The 21,025-nt window shown below is 39.4% G+C and overlaps 1 protein-coding gene across 3 annotated transcripts in view; it reads right to left on the bottom strand.

The window, feature by feature from the left end:
- Positions 1–14,405: 14,405 nt before the first annotated feature.
- The window catches only part of CENPI (centromere protein I), a 57,066-nt gene continuing 50,446 nt past the window's right edge, over positions 14,406–21,025 (bottom strand). For 2 of the 3 annotated variants that reach the window (XM_061137281.1, XM_061137283.1), the window contains 2 exons: positions 19,556–19,597; positions 14,406–18,879 (listed from right to left, as the gene is read on the bottom strand). In XM_061137281.1, coding sequence (XP_060993264.1) covers positions 18,778–18,879; positions 19,556–19,597 — 144 coding nt within the window. In that variant the 3' untranslated portion in view covers positions 14,406–18,777. Of the gene's footprint in view, positions 18,880–19,555; positions 19,598–21,025 lie in introns of those variants that run through there. The other variant, XM_061137284.1, reaches the window with a different exon arrangement.

Here is a 21,025-nt window from a genome sequence, read left to right as displayed (position 1 = left end):
CTTTGTTTGTAGTGATGCTTCCTAAGGCCCGCTTGACTTCACATTCCAGGATGTCTGGCTCTAGGTGAGTGATCACACCATCGTGATTATCTGGGTCATGAAGATCTTTTTTGTACAGTTCTTTTGTGTATTCTTGCCACCTCTTCTTAATATCATCTGCTTCTGTTAGTTCCATACCATTTCTGTCCTTTACTGAGCCCATCTTTGCGTGAAATGTTACCTTGGTATCTCTAATTTTCTTGAAGAGATCTCTAGTCTTTCCCATTCTATTGTTTTCCTCTATTTCTTTGCGTTGATCGCTGAGGAAGGCTTTCTTATCTCTCCTTGCTGCTCTTTGGAACTCTGCATTCAAATGGGTATATCTTTCCTTTTCGCCTTTGCTTTTCACTTCCCTTCTTTTCACAGCTATTTGTAAGGCCTCCCCAGACAGCCATTTTGCTTTTTTGCATTTCTTTTTCTTGGGGATGATCTTGATTCCTGTCTCCTGTACAATGTCACGAACCTCCATCCATAGTTCATCAGGCACTCTGTCTATCAGATCTAGTCCCTTAAATCTATTTCTCATTTCCACTGTATAGTCATAAGGGATTTGATTTAGGTCATACCTGAATGGTCTAGTGGTTTTCTCTACTTTCTTTAATTTCAGTCGGAATTTGGCAATAAGGAGTTCATGATCTGAGCCCCAGTCAGCTCCCGGTCTTGTTTTTGCTGAGTGTATGCAGCTTCTCCAGCTTTGGCTGCAAAAAATATAATCAATCTGATTTCGGTATCGACCATCTGGTGATGTCCATGTGTAGAGTCTCCTCTTGTGTTGTTGGAAGAGGATGTTTGCTATGACCAGTGCATAGTCTTGGCAGAACTCTATTAGCCTTTGCCCTGCTTCATTCTGTACTCCAAGGCCAAATCTGCCTGTTACTCCAGGTGTTTCTTGACTTCCTACTTCAGTCTATAGTACCCCCCATTATCTGCACACTATCTCCATCAGCCCCAGACAACCACTTAACTATTTTCAGTCTTTACTGATTTGCCTATTGTGGACATTTTCATATAAATGGAACCATACAATATGTGCTCTTTTGCGACTTATTTCACTTTGTATAATGTTTTTGAGGTTTGTCCATATTATAATATGTACTACTTCACTCCTTTTTTTCTTTTTGCTAAACAGTATTCCATTATATGGTAATGACATATTTTATTTATTCATTCATCAGCAGGACTTTTGGGTTAATTCCACTTTGAGGCTATTATGAATAATGCTGCTATGAACATTTGTGTACAAGTTTTTGTGAAGACATGTTTTCATTTCTCTTAAGCATATATCCAAGAGTGGAATTACCCAGTCATATAGTATCCCTATGTTTAATATCTTGAGGAACTGTCAAATCATATTCCCGAGTGGCTACACCACTTCAGCCCAGTCAGCAATGAATAAGTTTCAATTTCTCCACATCCTCACTTGTCGTGTCTTTATTATAGCCATCTTAGTGGGTGTGAAGTGGTATTGCATTATGGTTTTGATTGAATTTACTTAATGACGAATGATGTTGAGCATCTTTTTAATGTTCTTATCCATTCATACACTTTACTTGGAAGAAATATCTACTCAGATATTTTGCCCATTTTTTAAATTGCATTGTCCTTATTATTAGGTTGTAAGTGTTTAAGTACTCTGTATACAAGACATTTATTAGATACATGATTTGCAAATATTTTCTCCCATTCTGTGAGCTTTCTCTTCACTTCCTTGGTGGTCTCATTTGAAGCACAAAGTTTTTAATTTTGATGAAGTTCATGAATTTTTTTGTTTGTGCTTTTGCTATCAGAGCTACAAAATCAATGAGTAAGTTAAGATCATGAAGATTTATTCCAATGTTTTGTCTAGGAGTTTTATAGTTTTAGACATTACATTTATGTTTCTCATCCATTTTGAGTTAATCTCTGTATTTGATGTGATATATGGTCCAATTATACTCTTTGCTTCCCAGGTGGCTTGGTAAAGAACCCGCCTGCCAATGCAGGAGACATAAGCAATGTGGGTTTGATCCCTGGGTTGGGAAGATCCCCTGGAGAAGCAAATACAACACTCCTGTATTCTTGCCAGGAGAATCCCATGGACAGAGGAACCTGGAGGGCTACAGTCCATAGGGTTGCACATAGTTGGACACGACTGAAATGACTCAGCACAGCACAGCCTCTGTTGCATGGGAATATCCAGTTGTCCCAACACCACTTTCTTTCCCCATTGAACTGTCTTATCATCCTTGTTGAAAATCAAATTGACCCACGATGAACTGGGTTTATTTCTGGACTCTCGATTCTATTCCATTGATCTTTGCTTATCCTTATGCTGGTACAACATTATCTTGATTAGTAAGCTTAGCAATCAGGAAATGTGAGGCCTCCAATTTTGCTCTTTTCCAGTATTGTTTTGGTTATTCATGGTACTTTTCGTTTCCATTTGAATTTTAGGATCAGCTTATCAATTTCTGCAAAATACCAGGTGCGGTTTTGATAGGGACTGCATTGAAAGTGTACATCAGTTTGGGGAGTACTACTATGTTAACAATATTCAGTCTTCTGATCTATGATCATGGGATGTCTTTGCATTTATTAGATGCATTTTTACTTTCTTTAAACAATATTTTGGGACTTTCCTGGTGGTCCAGTGGTTAGGACTTCATGCTCCTAATGCAGGGGGCAAGGGTTTGATCCCTGGTTGGGAAACTAAGATTATTCCCACATGTTGCATGGCATGGCCAAAAAAAAAAAAAACAAACCAGAACAATGTTTTGACACAGTGTGTTACACTGATGTTAAGCCAACCTTGTACTTGCACTACTGGGGTAAATAAATCCCAGTTGATCATGTTTATATGTTGGATTTGCTTTACTAGTATTTTATTGAGCTTCTTGAACATATAGATTGCTTTTCACCAAATTTAGGGCAGACATTATTTCTTCAAATATTTTATGTCTGTTTTGTCTCCTCCTATGGTATGTATGGTATGTATACCCATTATGAGTATGTGTGTGCTTAATGTTGTACCACATTTTCATAAGGCTCTGTGCATTTTTCTTCACTCTTTTCAAATGAAAAGTTCAGCATTTCGATTTGGGGTGTGGTGGGTGTATTCTATCCTTTACTAGCATTTTCTTTTTTCCCATTTGCTTTTGGCTGCACTGGGTCTGTGTTGCTGTGTGTGGGCTTTCTCTAGTTGTGGCAAGTAGGGGCTACTCTCTAGATGTGGTGCATGGGCTTCTCATTGCAGTGGCTCCTCTAGTGGTGGAGCATGGGTTCTTGGCATGAGGGCTTCAGTAATTGTGGCACATGGACTTAGTTGCTCTGTGGCACATGGAATCTTGCTGGACCAGGGATTGAACCTGTGTCCCATATATTGGCAGAAATGGATTATTAAACACTGGACCACCACAGAAGTCCCGGTATTTGTTTTTCAATGAGTCACTATCATCACATATTCCTTTCATTATTTAAACATAGTTTAAGTTCTTTGAATGTATTTAAAATAGACGTTTTGAAGTCCTTAGTCACCAAGTTCAACATCTGACCCCCCCTCAAAGGCAATCGTTTTCCCCCCCTGCATATAGGTCACACTTTCCTGTTTATTAATCTGAAGTTAGGTAACATATTGTAGCAGCACTGGATTTGATTGTCTACTCCAGTATGTATAGCAACTTGGCTGGACAATTCCTCCAGTGTGCAGCCTCTAATTTTTGGATTTTTAATTTTTATCTTGACACCTAGGTTCCTAAAGTAATACCCTGGGTCAGAAGTATTGTTGAGCAGTTGATTGGAGTTGTACCATAGCCCCTAAGTACAATAGAGCTAATAAGATTTTCTTCTTTTGCTGCTTGACCTGTGTGGTTTAGATTGCTTTCACACTTCAGGGAGCCTACAAGTTGTCTCACATTTAGTCAAGGACTAATGGCAAAGAAGTTTCCTCTACAGTTGCTCCTGAGAGAGCGGGGCGTTAGGTATGTGTACTCTCATCCATATCACCAGACCTCCTTTGCTGGCTCCTTCTCTCATATGTTAAACTTCTGGCTGGTCTGCCTCTATAAGTTTCATACCATGCTTTTGATTGCCTGATACCATGCTCCACTGACTGACTGCTGATTTTTACTTTGTACAATTCCTTGAAGGCACAAATTGCTACACAATCCAAATAAAGTAAAGTCCCTCAGGCAGGACCATGGTGTTGCCAGTTTTTGAGTTTTTCTATGACCCTGTTGGAACCTCTATATTATGGACAATATCTAAGGGAGATAAGAGCTGCCACTTGGCTGCCAAGCTCGCTGTAATACCTGTTCTGCAACAAGGAGCTCGGTGGGGAAATGCATGTAACCTCTAGCTCACATGTTAGACTCCTATTACTGAGCTTTGCAGATATTTAGTAAATGGTTTTCAATTTGCTGCAAATCCCTTTATCATTCTTTAGAGACTGTGAATGATGGTCTTGGCTAATTTTAATACCCATTAGGCAAATGTTTTTCTGGGGAGAAGTTCCACTAGTCTTTTCATATTGCCATCTAGAATTCCTCCCCATTACAATTTTCAATTGATTATGCATAAACTGGTGATCAAGTTTATGAATTTAACCTAGTCCACAAACCTGATTACAAAAAGGACTGTTCTATTTTTTTTAAGTTGAAATTAACATCTAATTAAAAATTATATACTATTTTTTCCTCCGTTACCCCAAGTAACAGAAAGTATATCTACATACAGATACAAGGAGAAAGTATAGCATATAAAATATTCACTCTTATTCTAATGCTTAGGATGGCAAACTATTAAGTAGGTGCTTATTCATCCATACTTCCAGCACTTTTCTCAGAAAGGCTCAGGAAAGCTCTGTTCACATAGAGAGTAAAGTATAGAGAAAATACATTATTGCAGTAAACTACTACCTTCTGTTGTTGTTAAGTCGTTAAGTTGTATACAACTTTTTGCAATCCCATGAACTGCAGCATGCCAGGCTTCCCTGTCCTTTACTGCCTCCCAGAGTTTGCTCAAATTCATGTCCATTGAGTCAGTGATGCCATCCAATCTACTTCCTAAATCTTTAATTGATTTTATAAGATAGTATACTTTGATCAAATATAGCTTGCAAAGTAGGAAAAACCTGTATATCATTTCTCCTCTTTTTGGCTTTTCAACAAAACTTTTACAGGCTTTCTATCATTTTATGCCAAACCTTTGAAAAATACATCTCAGAATCTAAATTTTACCAAAGAAGGAATCAAGAGCCAAAATACTTAAGTGACTTTCAAGGCCATTTTGTTCTTCAGTCCTGAAGTTGCGTCCGACTCTTGCAACACCACAGACTACAGCCTGCCAGGCTCCTCTGTCCATGGTATTCTGCAGGCAAGAATACTGAAGTGGATTGCTATTTCCTTCTCCAGATCTTCCCAACCCAGGAATCAAACCCATGTTTCCCGCATTGCAAGCAGATTCGTTACCACTGAGCCACCAGGGAAGCCCAAGGTGATAGTAATGACGAATCTAAAACTAGAAGCAATGAAAGGTTTTCTTAATATCCAGCCTTCAGCTCTGTGCACCAAATCAAACTAGATAAGTGAATATTCTTCCTGACAAGCTGAAAAAGTCTCCACTCCTGTACATACTTTAAAGTGGACTTAAAAAAAATAAAGTGGACTTAAATTCACATACACTATTATGTTCCTTGGGAAGATACCCTTTTCTCAGTATTATAAAAATAAAGCGTTAATGATGTCAATGATACATTCTGTTAAACACTACTGCCCATTGTCTTAGATCAGGCTGCTATATAATAAAAATATCACAGACTGGGTGGCTTTAAAAAACAAATTTACTTCTCACAATTATGAAGGCTGAAATTCCAAGATCAGAGTATCAGCATGAGTCTTCTTCCAAGCTTGTAGACAGCAGCCTTCCCTGATGGATCTTCACACAGGAGAGGGAAAGATTATCTGCTGTCTTCTCCATTAAAGGCACTCCTGGACTTTCTGAGTCTCCTGGACTCCTGGGCCCAAGACCCAGGAGAAAGGAGCAGTGACACCACAAGAGACTGAACCAGACCTGCCTGTGAGTTTTTGGGAGTCTCTGGTGGAGGCACGGGTTGACAGTGGCCTGCCAGGGGGTCAGGGACACTGAAAGCAGCAGTCCTGGGAAGTGTGGCATGCTGGCATAAGTCGTTTTGGAGGGGGTCACCATTACCGCCATAAACCCTACCATTGATGAAGAACTGATGCTTCTGAATTGTGGTTCTGGAGAAGATTCTTAAGAATCTTGGACAGCAAGGAGATAAAACAAGTCAATCCTAAAGGAAATCAACCCTGAATATTCATTGGAAGGACCGATGTTGAAGCTGAAGTTCTAATACTTTGGCCACCCGATGCAAAGAGCCAACTCACTGGAAAAGATCCTGATGCTGGAAAAGACTGAGAGCAGGAGGAGAAGAGGACGATATAGGATGAGATGATTGGATGGCATCACCACTCCAAGGACATGAGTTTGAGCAAACTCTGGGAGATAGTGAAGGACAGGGAAGCCTGGCATGCTATAGTTCATGGGGTCACAAAGAGTTGGAGGCAACTTGGTGATTGAACAAGAACAACTCCTACCATAGTTTGGTCTCGGGCCAAATTACAGGGAGGGAACACAGCCCCATCCATCAGCAGAAAACTGGATTAAAGATTTACTGAGCAAGGCCCTGCCCACCAGAGCAAGATTCAGTTTTCCCCAAAGCCAGTCCCTCCTATCAGGAAGCTTCCATAAGCCTCTTATCCTCATCCATCAGAGGGCAGACAAAATGAAAACCACAATCACAGAAAACTAATCAAAATGATCACATGGACCAAAGCTTTGTGTAACTTAATAAAATTATGAGCTACGCTGTGTAGGGCCACCCAAGACAGTGGGTCATGGTGAAGAGTTCTGACAGAATGTGGTCCAGTGGAGAAGGGAATGGTAAACCACTTCAGCATTTTGCCTTGAGAGCCCCATGAACAGTATGAAAAGGCAAAAAGATATGACACTGAAAAATGAACCCCCCAGGTTGCTAAGTGTCCAATATGCTACTGGAGAAGAATGGAGAAATAGCTCCAGAAGGAATGAAGAGGCTCTCAAACTGGAAATGACACTCAGCTGTGGATGTATTTGGTGGTGAAAGTAAAGTCAGATGCTGTAAAGAACAATACTGCATAGGAACCTGGAATGTGAGTTCCATGAATCAAAGTAAATTAGAAGTGGTCAAACAGGAGATGGCAAAAGTGAACATCAACATTTTAGGAATCAGTGAACTAAAATGGATGGGAACGGGTGAATTTAATTCAGATGACCATTATATCTACTACTGTGGGCAAGAACCCTTAGAAGAAATGGAGTAGCCCACACAGTCAACAAAAGAGTCCGAAATGCAGTACTTGGGTGCAATTACAAAATTGACAGAATGACCTTGATTCGTTTCCAGGGCAAACTATTCAACATCACAATAATCCAAGTCTATGCTCCAATCACTAATGCTGAAGAAGCTGAAGCTGAATGGTTCTATGAAGATCTAAAAGACCTTCTAGAACACACACCAAAAAAAGAGGTCCTTTTTATCACAGGGGATTGGAATGCAAAAGTAGGAAGTCAAGAGAAACCTGGAGTAACAGGCAAGTTTGGCCTTGGAGTACAAAATGAAGCAGGGCAAAGGCTAACAGAGTTTTGTCAAGAGAATGCACTGGTCATAGCAAACACCCTCTTCCAACAACACAGAAGACAACTCTATACATGGACATCACCACATGGTCAATACCAAAATCAGACTGATTATATTCTTTACAGTCAAGGATGGAGAAGCTCTACAGAGTCAGCAAAAACAAGGCCGGGAGTTGACTGTAGCTCAGATCATGAACTCCTTATTGTAAAATTTAGACTTAAATTGAAGAAAGTAGGGAAAACCACTAGGCCATACAGGTATGACCTAAATCAAATCCCTTATGACTACACAGTGGAAGTGACAAATAGATTCAAGGGATCAGATCTGATAGACAGAGTGCCTAAAGAACTGTGGATAGAGGTTTGTAACACTGCACAGGAGGCAGTGATTCAAACCATCCCAAACAAAGCAAGCAAGAAGGCAAAATATTTGTCTGAGGAGGCCTTATAAATAGCTGAGAAAAGAAGTGAAAGGCAAAGGAGAAACAGAAAGATATACCCAACTGAATGCAGAGTTCCAGAGAATAGCAAGGAGGGATAAGAAAGCCTTCTTAAGTGAATGATGCAAAGAAACAGAAGAAAACAACAGAATGGGCTAGAGATCTCTTCAAGAAAATGAAGAGATATGAAGGGAACCTTTCATGCAACAATGGGTACAATAAAGGACCGACATGGTATGTACCTAACAGAAGCAAAAGAGATTAAGAAGAGATGACAAGAATACACAGAAGAACTATACAAAGAAGGTCTTAATGACCCAGATAACTACGGTGTGGTCACTCATCTAGAGCCAGACATCCTGGGGTGTGAAGTCAAGTGAGCCTTAGGATGTATTACTACAAAGCTAGTGAAGGTGATGAAATTCTAATTGAGCTACTTAAAACCCTGAAAGATGATGCTGTTAAAGTATAGCACTCTAGATGTCAGCAAATTTGAAAAACTCAGCAGTGGCCACAGGACTGGAAAAGGTCACTTTTCATTTCAATCCCAAAGAAGGGCAATGTCAAAGAATGTTCAAACTACAGTGTACAACTGCACTCATTTCACATGCTAGCAAAGTAATGCTTAGTCATGCTAGGCATCCACAGTACCTGAACTGAGAACTTCTAGATGTACAAGCTGGATTTCAAAAAGGCAGAGGAACCAGAAATCAAACTGCCAACATCTGAATCATAGAGATATCAAGGGAATTCCAGAAAAATATCTTCTGCCTCACTGACTACATGAAAGCCTTTGACTGTGTAGATCACAACAAACTGTAGACAATTCTTAGAGATGGGAATACCAGACCACCTTACCTGCCTCCTGAGAAACCTGTATGCAGGTCAAGAAGCAACAGCTAGAACTGGACACGGAACAACAGACCGGTTCAAAAATGGGAAAGGAGTACAGTAAGGCTGTATATTGTCACACTGCTTATTTAACTTCTATGCAGAGTAAATCATGCAAAATGCCAGGCTGGAGGAATCACAAGCTGGAATCAAGATTGCCAGGAGAAGTAACAACCACAGACATGCAGATGACACCACCCTAATGAAAGAAAGCAAAGAGGAACTAAAGATCCTCTTAATGAAGGAGAAAGGGGAGAATGAAAAAGCTGGCTTAAAACTCAATATTCAAAAAATTAAGACAATGGCATCTGGTCCCATCACTTCATGGCAAATAGACGGGGAAACAATGGAAACAGTGACACACTTTATTTGCTTGGGCTCCAAAATCACTGTGGACAGTGTCTGCAGCCATGAAACAAAAGACACTTTTTGTGAAGGAAAGGCTATAACAAACCTAGACAGTATATTGAAAAGCAGAGACATCACTTGGCCCACAAATGTCTGTATAGTCAAAGCTATGGTATTTCCAGTGGTCATGTATGGATGTGAGGGTTGGACTATAAAGAAGACTGAATGCCAAAGAATTGATGCTTTCAAACTGTCGTATTGAAGAAGAGTCCTGAGAGTCCCTTAGACAGCAAGATCAAGCTAGTCAATCCTAAAGGAAATCAAACCTGAATACTCACTGGAAGGACTGATGTCAAAGATGAAGCTCCAATACTTTGGCCACCTGAGGCGAAGAACTGACTCACTGGAAAAGACCCTGATGCTGGGAAAGACTGAGGGCAGGAAAAGGGGATGACAGAAGATGAGATGGTTGACTGGCATCATTGATTCAATGGACAAGAGTTTGAGCAGACTCTGGGGGACAGTGAATGACAGAGAACCCTGGTGTGCTGCAGTCCATGGGTCACAAAGTGTCAGACAGGACTGAGTAACAACAACATAAAGGCACTAACCACATGTCATGAGAAGTCCATCCTCAAAATCTAATTACCTAAGGCCCCACCTCTAAACACCATCATGTTGAGAGGGAAGGACTGGAGTTATGATGTCAACAAATAAATTTGAGGGAAACAAACATTCAGTCCATAGTGTCCACCGTTGTTAGAAACAGATTTTTTTTACATGACAGAAATAGAGGTTCTCTATACATTCTTGGCTCAGAAGGTAAAGAATCTGCCTGCAAAGCAGGAACCCTGGCTTTGATCCCTGGGTTGGGAAGATCCACTGGAGAAGGAAATGGCAACTCTCTCCAGTATTCTTGCCTGGAGAATTCCATGGACAGAGAAGCCTGGTTGGCTACAGTCATGGGGATGCAAAGAAGACGCGACTGAGCGACTAACACTTTCACTTTCATATGTTTAAAAACCTAATAATTTAAACAAAGTGAAAAGTAGTATCAATTCAAAAAAGATCTTAAAAATATATCATAACAAGTGGTGCTGGGAAAACTGGTCAACCACTTGTAAAAAAATGAAAGTAGAACACTTTCTAACACCATACACAAAAATAAACTCAAAATGGATTAAAGATCTAAACGTAAGACCAGAAACTATAAAACTCCTAGAGGAGAACATAGGCAAAACACTCTCTGACATAAATCAGAGCAGGATCCTCTATGACCCACCTCCTAGAATATTGGAAATAAAAGCAAAAATAAACAAATGGGACATAATTAAAAGCTTTTGCACAACAAAGGAAACTATAAGCAAGGTGAAAAGACAGCCTTCAGAATGGGAGAAAATAAGAGCAAATGAAGCAACTGACAAAGGATTAATCTCAAAAATAAACAAGCAACTCCTGCAGCTCAATTCCAGAAAAATAAATGACCCAATCAAAAAATGGGCCAAAGAACTAAACAGACATTTCTCCAAAGAAGACATACAGATGGCTAACAAACACATGAAAAGATGCTCAACATCACTCATTATCAGAGAAATGCAAATCAAACCCACAATGAGGTACCATTTCACACCAGTCAGAATGGCTGCTATCCAAAAGTCTACAAGTAATAAATGCTGGAGAGGGTGTGGAGAAAAGGGAACCCTCTTACACTGTTGGTGGGAATGCAAACTAGTATAGCCACTATGGAGAACAGTGTGGAGATTCCTTAAAAAACTGGAAACAGAACTGCCATATGACCCAGCAATCCCACTCCTGGGCAGACACACCGAGGAAACCAGAATTGAAAGAGAGATGTGTACCCCAATGTTCATTGCAGCACTGTTTATAATAGCCAGGACATGGAAGCAACCTAGATATCCATCAGCAGATGAATGGTTAAGAAAGCAGTGGTACATATACACATGGAATATTACTCAGCCATTAAAAAGAATGCATTTGAATCAGTTCTAATGAGGTGGATGAAACTGGAACCTATTATACAGAGTGAAGTAAGCCAGAAAGAAAAACACCAATACAGTATACTAACGCATGTATATGGAATTTAGAAAGATGGTGACGATAACCCTGTATGCAAGACACCAAAAGAGGTACAGATGTATAGCACAGTCTTTTGGACTCTGTGGGAGAGGGCGAGGGTGGGATGATTTGGGAGAATGACAATGAAACATGTATATTATCATATGTGAAACAAATCGGCAGTTCAGGTTCAATGCATGATACAGGGTGCTCAGGGCTGGTGCACTGGGATGACCCAGAGGGATGGGATGGGGAGAGAGGTGGAAAGGGGGTTCAGGATGGGGAACACATGTACACCTGTGGCAGATTCATGTCATTGTATGGCAAAACCAATAAAATATTTTAAAGTAATTAGCCTCCAGTTAAAATAAATAAATTTATGTTAAAAAAAATAAAAGGTCACCTAATACATACATGTATATATATATATATATATAATATCAATTTTAGAGAATAATTTTTCTTCTAATAAACTATTTTGTGATAAAATGTAACTGATATAAAGAGAATTTCTACTATGCTAATAAAAGTTTATGAGGCACCAGTTATCATTTTTTCTTTCCAGATTGTCCCCAAGACCAGACGAAGAAGTTATGATAAAAAAGTTAGAAATCTAATAGCATTGTTATTGAATATTAAGTCAAACCACATTTTTTATTTCTTTGCTTAGACATGTTTTGCATGCACGCAAAATATTCTTATTTTGTTTTTCTTGTTTGCCGTGAAGATTCTTCAAATACTACTTTTCAAATAACTAGATTTGGCATATTTGCACAGCTGTATATTTAATTTAAAGTGTGTTAAACAATTGATCAAGAGAAGAATATGGTCAAAGGGGTACCCAGGGAATAATTATTGAACAAAAACGCAAACTAAGGGAAAAAAAATGTTTTTCTCCCAGAATATAAACTCGTTTAGAGAAGTTTCTTCCATGATATGAGATTGTTAGGGGTTAAATTTTCATAAAAACTAATCAACCCCCTCTCACAATTTAAAGTTCTACATGATCTTAAGAATCAAAATAATATGTTGTGAAAAACAATATGGGAAGTTACTTGGAGTACGAACTTAAAAGCAAAAGAAAATTTTCTAAATGACAAAGGCTACCCACTGGGGAAACTATCAGATTTACTTCAAAGCAGCTAAAGCTTCTTTTATACAGGTATATGTAAGCAACATTCCATACCATTAAATACCCTCTCCTTTTTGAAACATTTTCTTTACTTGGCTTCCAGCACATCAGTCTCCTAACTTTTCTTCTAGCTCACTAGTGAGTACTTCTCAGTCTCTTGCTGGTTCCTCCTCTTCTCTACTTCTTAATATTGACATGCTCCAGGTTTCAGTCCTTTGCCATTTTCTCTTTGCAACCTGTACTAAGTGATCTCATCCAATATCATGGCCATGCAATAAAGACTCCCAAATCACTTCTGTCAGAACCAAAATGTACCCTGAATTCTAAACATGGATATCCAACTGCCTGTTTAGCATCTCCAAACTAACATGACCAAAAACACCCTCATGACTCCACACTCCTTCAAATCTGTTCTTCATCTCTCCATTCTAGCATTCACACAATTGCTCAATCAAAAAACTAGGTGTCATCCTTTACTCCCCTCCCCCACTTCATATACAAGCTATCAGCAGAGCCTATCTTCTTCACCGTTAAAATATAGCTTGAATCCAGTATCTGACTACCCACCCACCCACCCCACATCCCCCATCATCTACCACACTAGTCTAAGACTCTTGCCTGGAAAACTGTAATAACCTAACTGCTCTGCTTTCACCCTTAATCCTCTTCAATCTAAACTCCACACTCCAAAACTTCTAGAGGAGAACATAGGCAAAACACTCTCCGACATAAATCACAGCAAGATCCTCTATGACCCACCTCCCAGAATATTGGAAATAAAAGCAAAAATAAACAAATGGGACATAATTAAACTTAAAAGCTTTTGCACTACAAAGGAAACTATAAGCAAGGTGAAAAGACAGCCCTCAGAATGGGAGAAAATAAGAGCAAACAAAGAAACAAAGGATTAATCTCAAAAATATACAAGCAACTCCTGCAGCTCAATTCCAGAAAAATAAATGACCCAATCAAAAAATGGGCCAAAGAACTAAACAGACATTTCTCCAAAGAAGACATACAGATGGCTAACAAACACATGAAAAGATGCTCAACATCACTCATTATCAAGAGAAATGCAAATCAAACCCTCAATGAGGTACCATTACACGCCAGTCAGAATGGCTGCTATCCAAAAGTCTACAAGTAATAAATGCTGGAGAGGGTGTGGAGAAAAGGGAACCCTCTTACACTGTTGGTGGGAATGCAAACTAGTATAGCCACTATGGAGAACAGTGTGGAGATTCCTTAAAAAACTGCCATATGACCCAGCAATCCCACTCCTGGGCAGACATGCCGACGAAACCTGATCCGAAAGAGAGATGTGTACCCCAATGTTCATTGCAGCACTGTTTATAATAGCCAGGACATGGAAGCAACATAGATGCCCATCAGCAGACGAATGGATAAGAAAGCTGTGGTACATATACACTATGGAATATTACTCAGCCATTAAAAAGAATTCATTTGAATCAGTTCTAATGAGATGGATGAAACTGGAGCCTATTATACAGAGTGAAGTAAGCCAGAAAGATAAACACCAATACAGTATACTAACGCATATATATGGAATTTAGAAAGATGGTAACGATAACCCTATATGCAAGACAGAAAAAGAGACACAGATGTACACAACAGACTTTTAGACTCTGTGGGAGAAGGCGAGGGTGGGATGTTCTGAGAGAATAGCATTGAAACAACTATACTATCAAGGGCGAAACAGATCACCAGCCCAGGTTGGATGCATGAGACAAGTGCTCAGGGTTGGTGCACTGGGAAGACCTAGAGGGATGGGATGGAGAGGGAGGCAGGAGGGGGGATCGGGATGGGGAACACATGTAAATTCATGACTGATTCATGCCAATCTATGGCAAAAACCACTACAATATTGTAAAGTAATTAGCCTCCAACTAATAAAAATAAATGGAAAAAAAATAAAACCAGCCCTTGTAACAAAAAACATAAAATAAAATAAAATGAAAAAACAACAACAACAAAAATAAACTCCACACTCCAGCTCTATAGTTCAGTTCAGTCGCTCAGTCATGTCCCATTCTTTGTGACTTCATGGACCACAGCACGCCAGGCTTCCGTGTCCATCACCAAGTCCGGGAGCTTGCTCAAACTCACGTCCATTGAGTTGGTGATGTCATCCAACCATCTCATCCTCTGTCGTCCCCTTCTCCTCCTGCCTTCACTCTTTCCCAACATCAGGATCTTCTCAAATGAGTCAGTTCTTCGAATCAGGTGGCCAAAGTATTGGAGCTTCAGCTTCAACATCAGTCCTTCCAATGAATATTCAGGATGGATTTCCTTTAGGATGGACTGGTTTGATCTCCTTGCAGTCCAAGGGACTCTCAAGACTTTTCTCTCTTTTTGAATTGATGTTCAAAAGCATCAATTCTTTGGCACTCAGCTTTCTTTATAGTCCACCTCTCACATCCATATATGACTACTGGAAAAACCATAGCCTTGACTAGATGGACCTTTGTTGGCAAAGTAATGTCTCTGCTTTGTAATATGCTGTCTAGGTTAGTTGTAGCTTTTCTTCCAAGGAGCAGGTGTCTTTGAATTTTATGGCTGTAGTGACCATCTGCAGTGATTCGAGAGCCTAAGAAAATAAAGTCTGTCACTGTTTCAATTGTTTCCCCATCTATTTGCCATGAAGTGATGGGACTGGATACCATGATCTTTGTTTTTTGAATGTCAACTTTTAAGCCAGCTTTTTCACTCTCCTCTTTCACTTTCAAGATGCTCTTTAGTTCCTCTTAGCTCTCTGCCGTAAGGGTGGTGTCATCTGCATATCTGAGGTTATTGCTATTTCTCCCAGAAATCTTGATTCTAGCTTGTGCTTCATCCAGCCTGGCATTGTGCATGATGTACTCTGCATTTAAGTTAAATAAACAGGCTGACAATATACAGCCTTGATGTACTCCTTTCCCAATTTGGAACTAGTCTGCTGTTCCATGTCCAGTTCTAACTGTTGCTTCTTCTTGACCTGCATTCTCAGGAGGCAAGTAAGGTGGTCTGGTATTCCCATCTCTTGAAGAATTTTCCAGTTTGCTGTGATCCACATAGTAAATTTGTTATCCACAATGTCAAATTATGCCACTCCTCGGCTCTCCATCCTTCTGATAGCTTCCCATTACATATCCATACCCGGCTACAAGGATTGTCATGAACTACTCTCTGGCCTTCTTCTGTTTCATTTCTTATCATTCCTTTAATCACTAGGTTGTAACCCTAGTAGCCTCTGCTATTCCTCAAACATGCCAAGTAAGTTAACATTTTCAAACCTTTTTACTTGCCTTTATCTCTTCCTAGAATGCTCTTTTCCCCAATATTTACATGGTTCATACACTTATTTCATTAGGGCCTCTGCATATGTCACCTCTTCAAACAGGCCTTCCTTAAGCATCTTACACTGCAACCCTCTTAAACAGGTATATCTCTTTATGCATAATTTGGTGGAAGGCAGAGTCTGATGATGAAGTCATCTTTCACTTGTGGGCTAAAGAACCCAGATCCTGCAAATCAAAGTTAGCCACATTGAAGCTCTCCTGAGCCATGGATAGAAGACAATTTTAAGTACTCCCTGAAGATGGCAGTCTGTTGCTGAAGCGAATATGGAAACTCAATGAGCCACCGGGCCTCTACCAATGAGGAAAGAATTTAGTCCCATACACTCAGTTTGTTTCTGTCCCTATTCTTTGCTTTTTCTTTACATCATCTGATATTATACATCTATTTACAACCTGTATTACCTGTCTTCTCCAACAGAGAAGTAAATTCCACAAAAACATGTACTACATAACCAGCACACAGAAGAATTCACAGCACATGGTAAGCTCAGTAAATATGTCTAAAATAAAAAACGAATGAATAAATAGGATTCTAGTCTGAACACCTTCCAATAATATAGTTCAGGGTTCTGCTTTGCTTTACAGGAAAAAAAGAACTGCAATGTGCCCTTAAATACAAAAGTAAATTCAGCTTGATTTCTCTCAAATGATACAAATTTTATTAAAAGGCGGAGAATTTTTCTGTAGCACTGAAGCAAAATTCTGTGGTAAATTTTCAGCAAGATATTCTAGCTATTATAAAAATTTTAAAATGCTTCAGAATTATTCCTGAAAATAAGTTACAGTTAATTTATTTGAACCTAAACATTTAAAAATGGGATATATACATACGCATACATGTACATGCACAAAATAGAGCAGTCTCGTGAAATCAAACTGGTAAAACTCCAGGAATGTGGATTATCCCACAGTTCTCTCCCTTTCCTTCTCTCATCAAATTGCTACTACCAGTGAAGGCCCAAGAATCTACCAACTACCTAAAGCCAGCTTTTAGAGTTAGACATATATCCTGTTAACTTGGTGTTGGTATGGTTGTCCAAAATCAGTAAAAGGGCAACATTCACAGAGGTTTCAGAGGCAGCTGAGTATTTTGCATAAATATGTCTGGCTTAAATGCCACTGTATATTATCATCTGCTCTTTTCCATAAAAATGCAAATCATAGTTCACAAAAATGTGAAAAATCCCACCACATAATGGATGTATCTCTTTATGCATAATTTGGTGGAAGGCAGAGACTGATGATGAAGTCATTTTTCACTGGTGGGCTAAAGAACCTAGATCCTGAAAATAAAGTCAGCCACACTGAGGCTCTCCTGAGCCATGGGTAGAAAGCCAGTCTAAGCACTCCCTGAAGGTAGCAGTCTGTCGGTGAAATGAGTATGGAAACTCAAGTTGAGCCTCTTGATCTCTTCAGCAACAAGGAAGTTTAGTCCCATATGCTCAGTTTGCTTCTGTCAACATTCATTTAATGTTGATCAGGTGGAGGAAGGAAAAAAAGCCCCTTTGACCCAATGCTGTCAGAGAGCGTACATGAATCATAAAAGTTAATGGATTTTCATTTTTACAAGAAGTGCATAAGCAATGCCCACTCTCCTCCTAAACTAGCAGTTGGGGATTCTAAAAGTGGTTGCCAACTTTGTAAAGCAGTTAACTCCTGCAAACAGTTTTGCTACATGAAAAGTCAAAGTCTATATTTACCCTGTTTTCAGTTTTACAAAAGCTGATGGCAGCCACAGCAAAGAATGAGCAGCTAGTAAGCCGGGTGTACCTCTGCTCCTGTGCAAAAGGCCTGAGAAACTCTGAAGCTACACTTGTACACACGTGGTCCAATGATGCCATCTGCACAGCAACCAGATGTCTCAGTTATCTAATCCGGTGCCAGGTTTGGAGACCCCAGTAAAATTCAGAGGCTTGTAACCTGCCTGAAGCCAATGGCATATTACAAAGGTGGCTAAAACAGTATCACTCATCCAACATGGTCTTCTAGAATAGGGGTCATGAAACTTTTCTATAAAGAGTTGTACAGTAAATATTTTTGGCTTTGCAGACCACACAGTACCTGTCCCAAACACTCAGCTTTCACATAATGGCAAAGCCATTTACAAGACATAAATGCCCAGGAGCCTGATTTCATCCAAGGGTCATAATTTGCCAACTCTACTCAAGAACTCTGCCATTTCCCATCATGAAGTGGAGTCTAATACCCCTCCCCTTGAACTTGGGGAAGTGTGTGATTTGCTTGTGACCAAGAGAGTATGAAGGAATTAAGAGTGCATGACCTCCAAAGCTGCATCAGAAAAGGTGATGTTTTTTGTCCCTGAGACATCTGCCTGCCTGGAGCCCCAAGCCACCACAGAAGCATCCAGTTGTCCTGAGGCCGCCATGCTGTAAGGAAGCCCAAGTGAGCTACATGGAAAGACCACATGAAGAAGCCTTGAGACTCTAAGAAGAGGGGGAGATTAACTCAGCCAGCCTCCAGAGTTCTAGCCCCCCATCCACCTGACTACAAGTTTGGGAGAGACCCTGAGGCAGAACCACCCAGTTGAAGCTCTCCCCAAATTCCTGCCTCCTAGAAATAGAAATATTAATAATAAATGATTGCTAATATTTTAAGGCACAACAAAAAAACTCAGAACACAGTCCCAAAACTAGTGAGTGGCAGATATGAGATTCAAACCTAGGTTGGCTTGACCCCAACCCCATGTCTGTTCCATTATATGATTGCTAACAGCAACCTTTTAAAAATATCATGCTAAAACATCCGTGACATGAAACATAAAAAAAAAAAGAATGCTGATCAGGTGGTTTATGCTCTCTGCTCAGGGGACAGAAGAACGATGAATACTACTTCTTATGAAGTGTTTCAAGCCGTGTAACCCCTCTGAAAATAAATAGTCCAAATACCAGTTCCATTTCTTCCCCTGCAGGCACAAAAAAGGCAAAATTACTTATCAGGTATTTAGTTTGCTTATTCTCTACCTCCTCTTCTTTGCCTAGAAAAAGTTCCCAGCATCCTGGATGTGCATACCAAGAGTAAGCTCGAGTAGTCATGTTCTTGACTAAAACTGAGTCACTAAAGCACATTCAAACTAGAGCATACCCAAAGTTTAAGGGCTAAATATTCCTTTTATTATATTGACAAAAAAATTTAGCTGTTCAGCTGAACAGGTACTGTGAAATAAATGGAAATGGGTCATCATTCCTACACTCTAGGAATTTAACATCTAAAGTACACAGCACAGGAACAGACACTATTACATTACTGTCTATATTAAATATGTACACAGCAGAGTTTCTATACTGAGACAACTGTGTTTGGTTTTGTTACAGTCACACTTTGACTACATGCAAGTGTATTATAAAATAAGATAATGCACAGACACAACAGCAAGAGTCAAACTATGAATAGTTTTATCTATGTAGATAGTATGTGCCAATGAAGTCACATAAAAGTCACCAGAATTAATTCAGAAAGCAAATACTTTACTTTGAATTTGCCTAGGCAGCAGACTTGGGATTTGGGGAAAAGTAAAGGTATAAATTCTTTTGATGAAATGAAGCTTTATCCCTGCACATGATGAAAATAAATTTCCTTACCCGTATAGAGCTCATGTTTACTTTCCTTTCTTCTGGGCATTCCTTTAAAAACAAAAAACAAACAAAAAAGGAAATGGAGAGAAATGGGGATGAAAATATTTGGTTAGCAGAAATTACCAGAAAATTAAGATGGCTCTTCACTGTCTGATTCATTTGCTATGTTCTATTCCTACCAACATTCTTGGAATCCTTTTGAATAAACACCCACTATAACCTTTCATATTTTTCCCTAGAAGCACAAACAGAAAGAAGATAAAATTGCAGTAGATAAAGTGAGCACCATTTTTTAAATCTATGGCCTCATTTTAAAAAATTCTGGACTCAGTCACAGGTGGAGATGGAAGGTGTTATAGAAGGTTTTTCCTGAGGAATATGATTATCTGAATTGAGATTTGAAGGATGAGGATGAAGTCTGGTGAGGCAGTCTGTGTACACAGTAGATTTCTGAAATTGTAATTCTTTATGTAAACTCAAGAGCTAGGTGAGCTAGCTAGTTATTCCCTGGCTTTAACTATCACCTACAGTACTTCATTGAAAAGCCAGCAATTCAATGGCTTTTTTATGAATCACTGAGAAAAAACTCTGCCGATCAAACTATGTATAACACAATTAGAAGTTTATATTTTACAATGAGTGAGTTTTAGATGTAGGCAGATTTTGAACATACATCATTTTTATCAAGATGGAATGGTAAATGCAAAAAAAATTCAGTGGTGAAAGTTATTCCTAAAACTTCACATTCAAAGTCTTAACTCTTCTGAATTACTTTTCTACTTCAGGGTTGTAGACATCTATGTTTTTCTTCACACAGTATCATTCTCTGCCAGAGTGTGGATTATGCAGCATTTCTTAAAGGAACAGAAAGCTACAGTGCTTGGGTCTCAACTGCAAAAAGCTAACCTACTTTTGGCCCTTGCCTCAAGGAAATCTCCATAACATGTATGGTTCACCTCTTCCCTACCTTCTTCCTCTGAGTCATTTGATTTTAAGGGCTTAAAACAGTGCTCTAATATCATCTCCAATTCTCCACCACGCTGCTGACATCTCATCTGCAAGGTCTGATTCTGGCAATCTGCCAGTACACACTTAAAACAGCAAATGACAACTCTATCATGATTGCTGCCTGGCTGACATCAATCACAAGATGCACCCTGATCTCTGAAAAGTTAAAAAGAAAAAAAAATGTAGTTTTGGAACTGATGAAGTATAGTCCATGCTGATGAATTTCATACTTATTTCTCACATTCCAACACCTCTCTTGAGCTCTAAAGGTCCCTGTTTCAAGGTGCCTACTTACACTTCTTGGATATTGAACAGGCATCTCAAACTTGAGTAGGTCCTACTTAACTGACTGATTCTTGATTCTTAACCTGCCCTCCCCGCAAAAACAAAATAACCTATCCTGTTCTATCAGTCAGTCAGTTCAGTTGCTCAGTTGTGTCTGACTCTTTGCGACCCCATGAACTGCAG

The sequence above is a fragment of the Dama dama genome, chromosome X, assembly GCF_033118175.1.
Source record: "Dama dama isolate Ldn47 chromosome X, ASM3311817v1, whole genome shotgun sequence".
Taxonomy (NCBI): domain Eukaryota; kingdom Metazoa; phylum Chordata; class Mammalia; order Artiodactyla; family Cervidae; genus Dama; species Dama dama.
The sequence above is the reverse complement of the archived record's forward strand: the minus strand, read 5'-3'. Positions and strand labels throughout refer to the sequence as shown.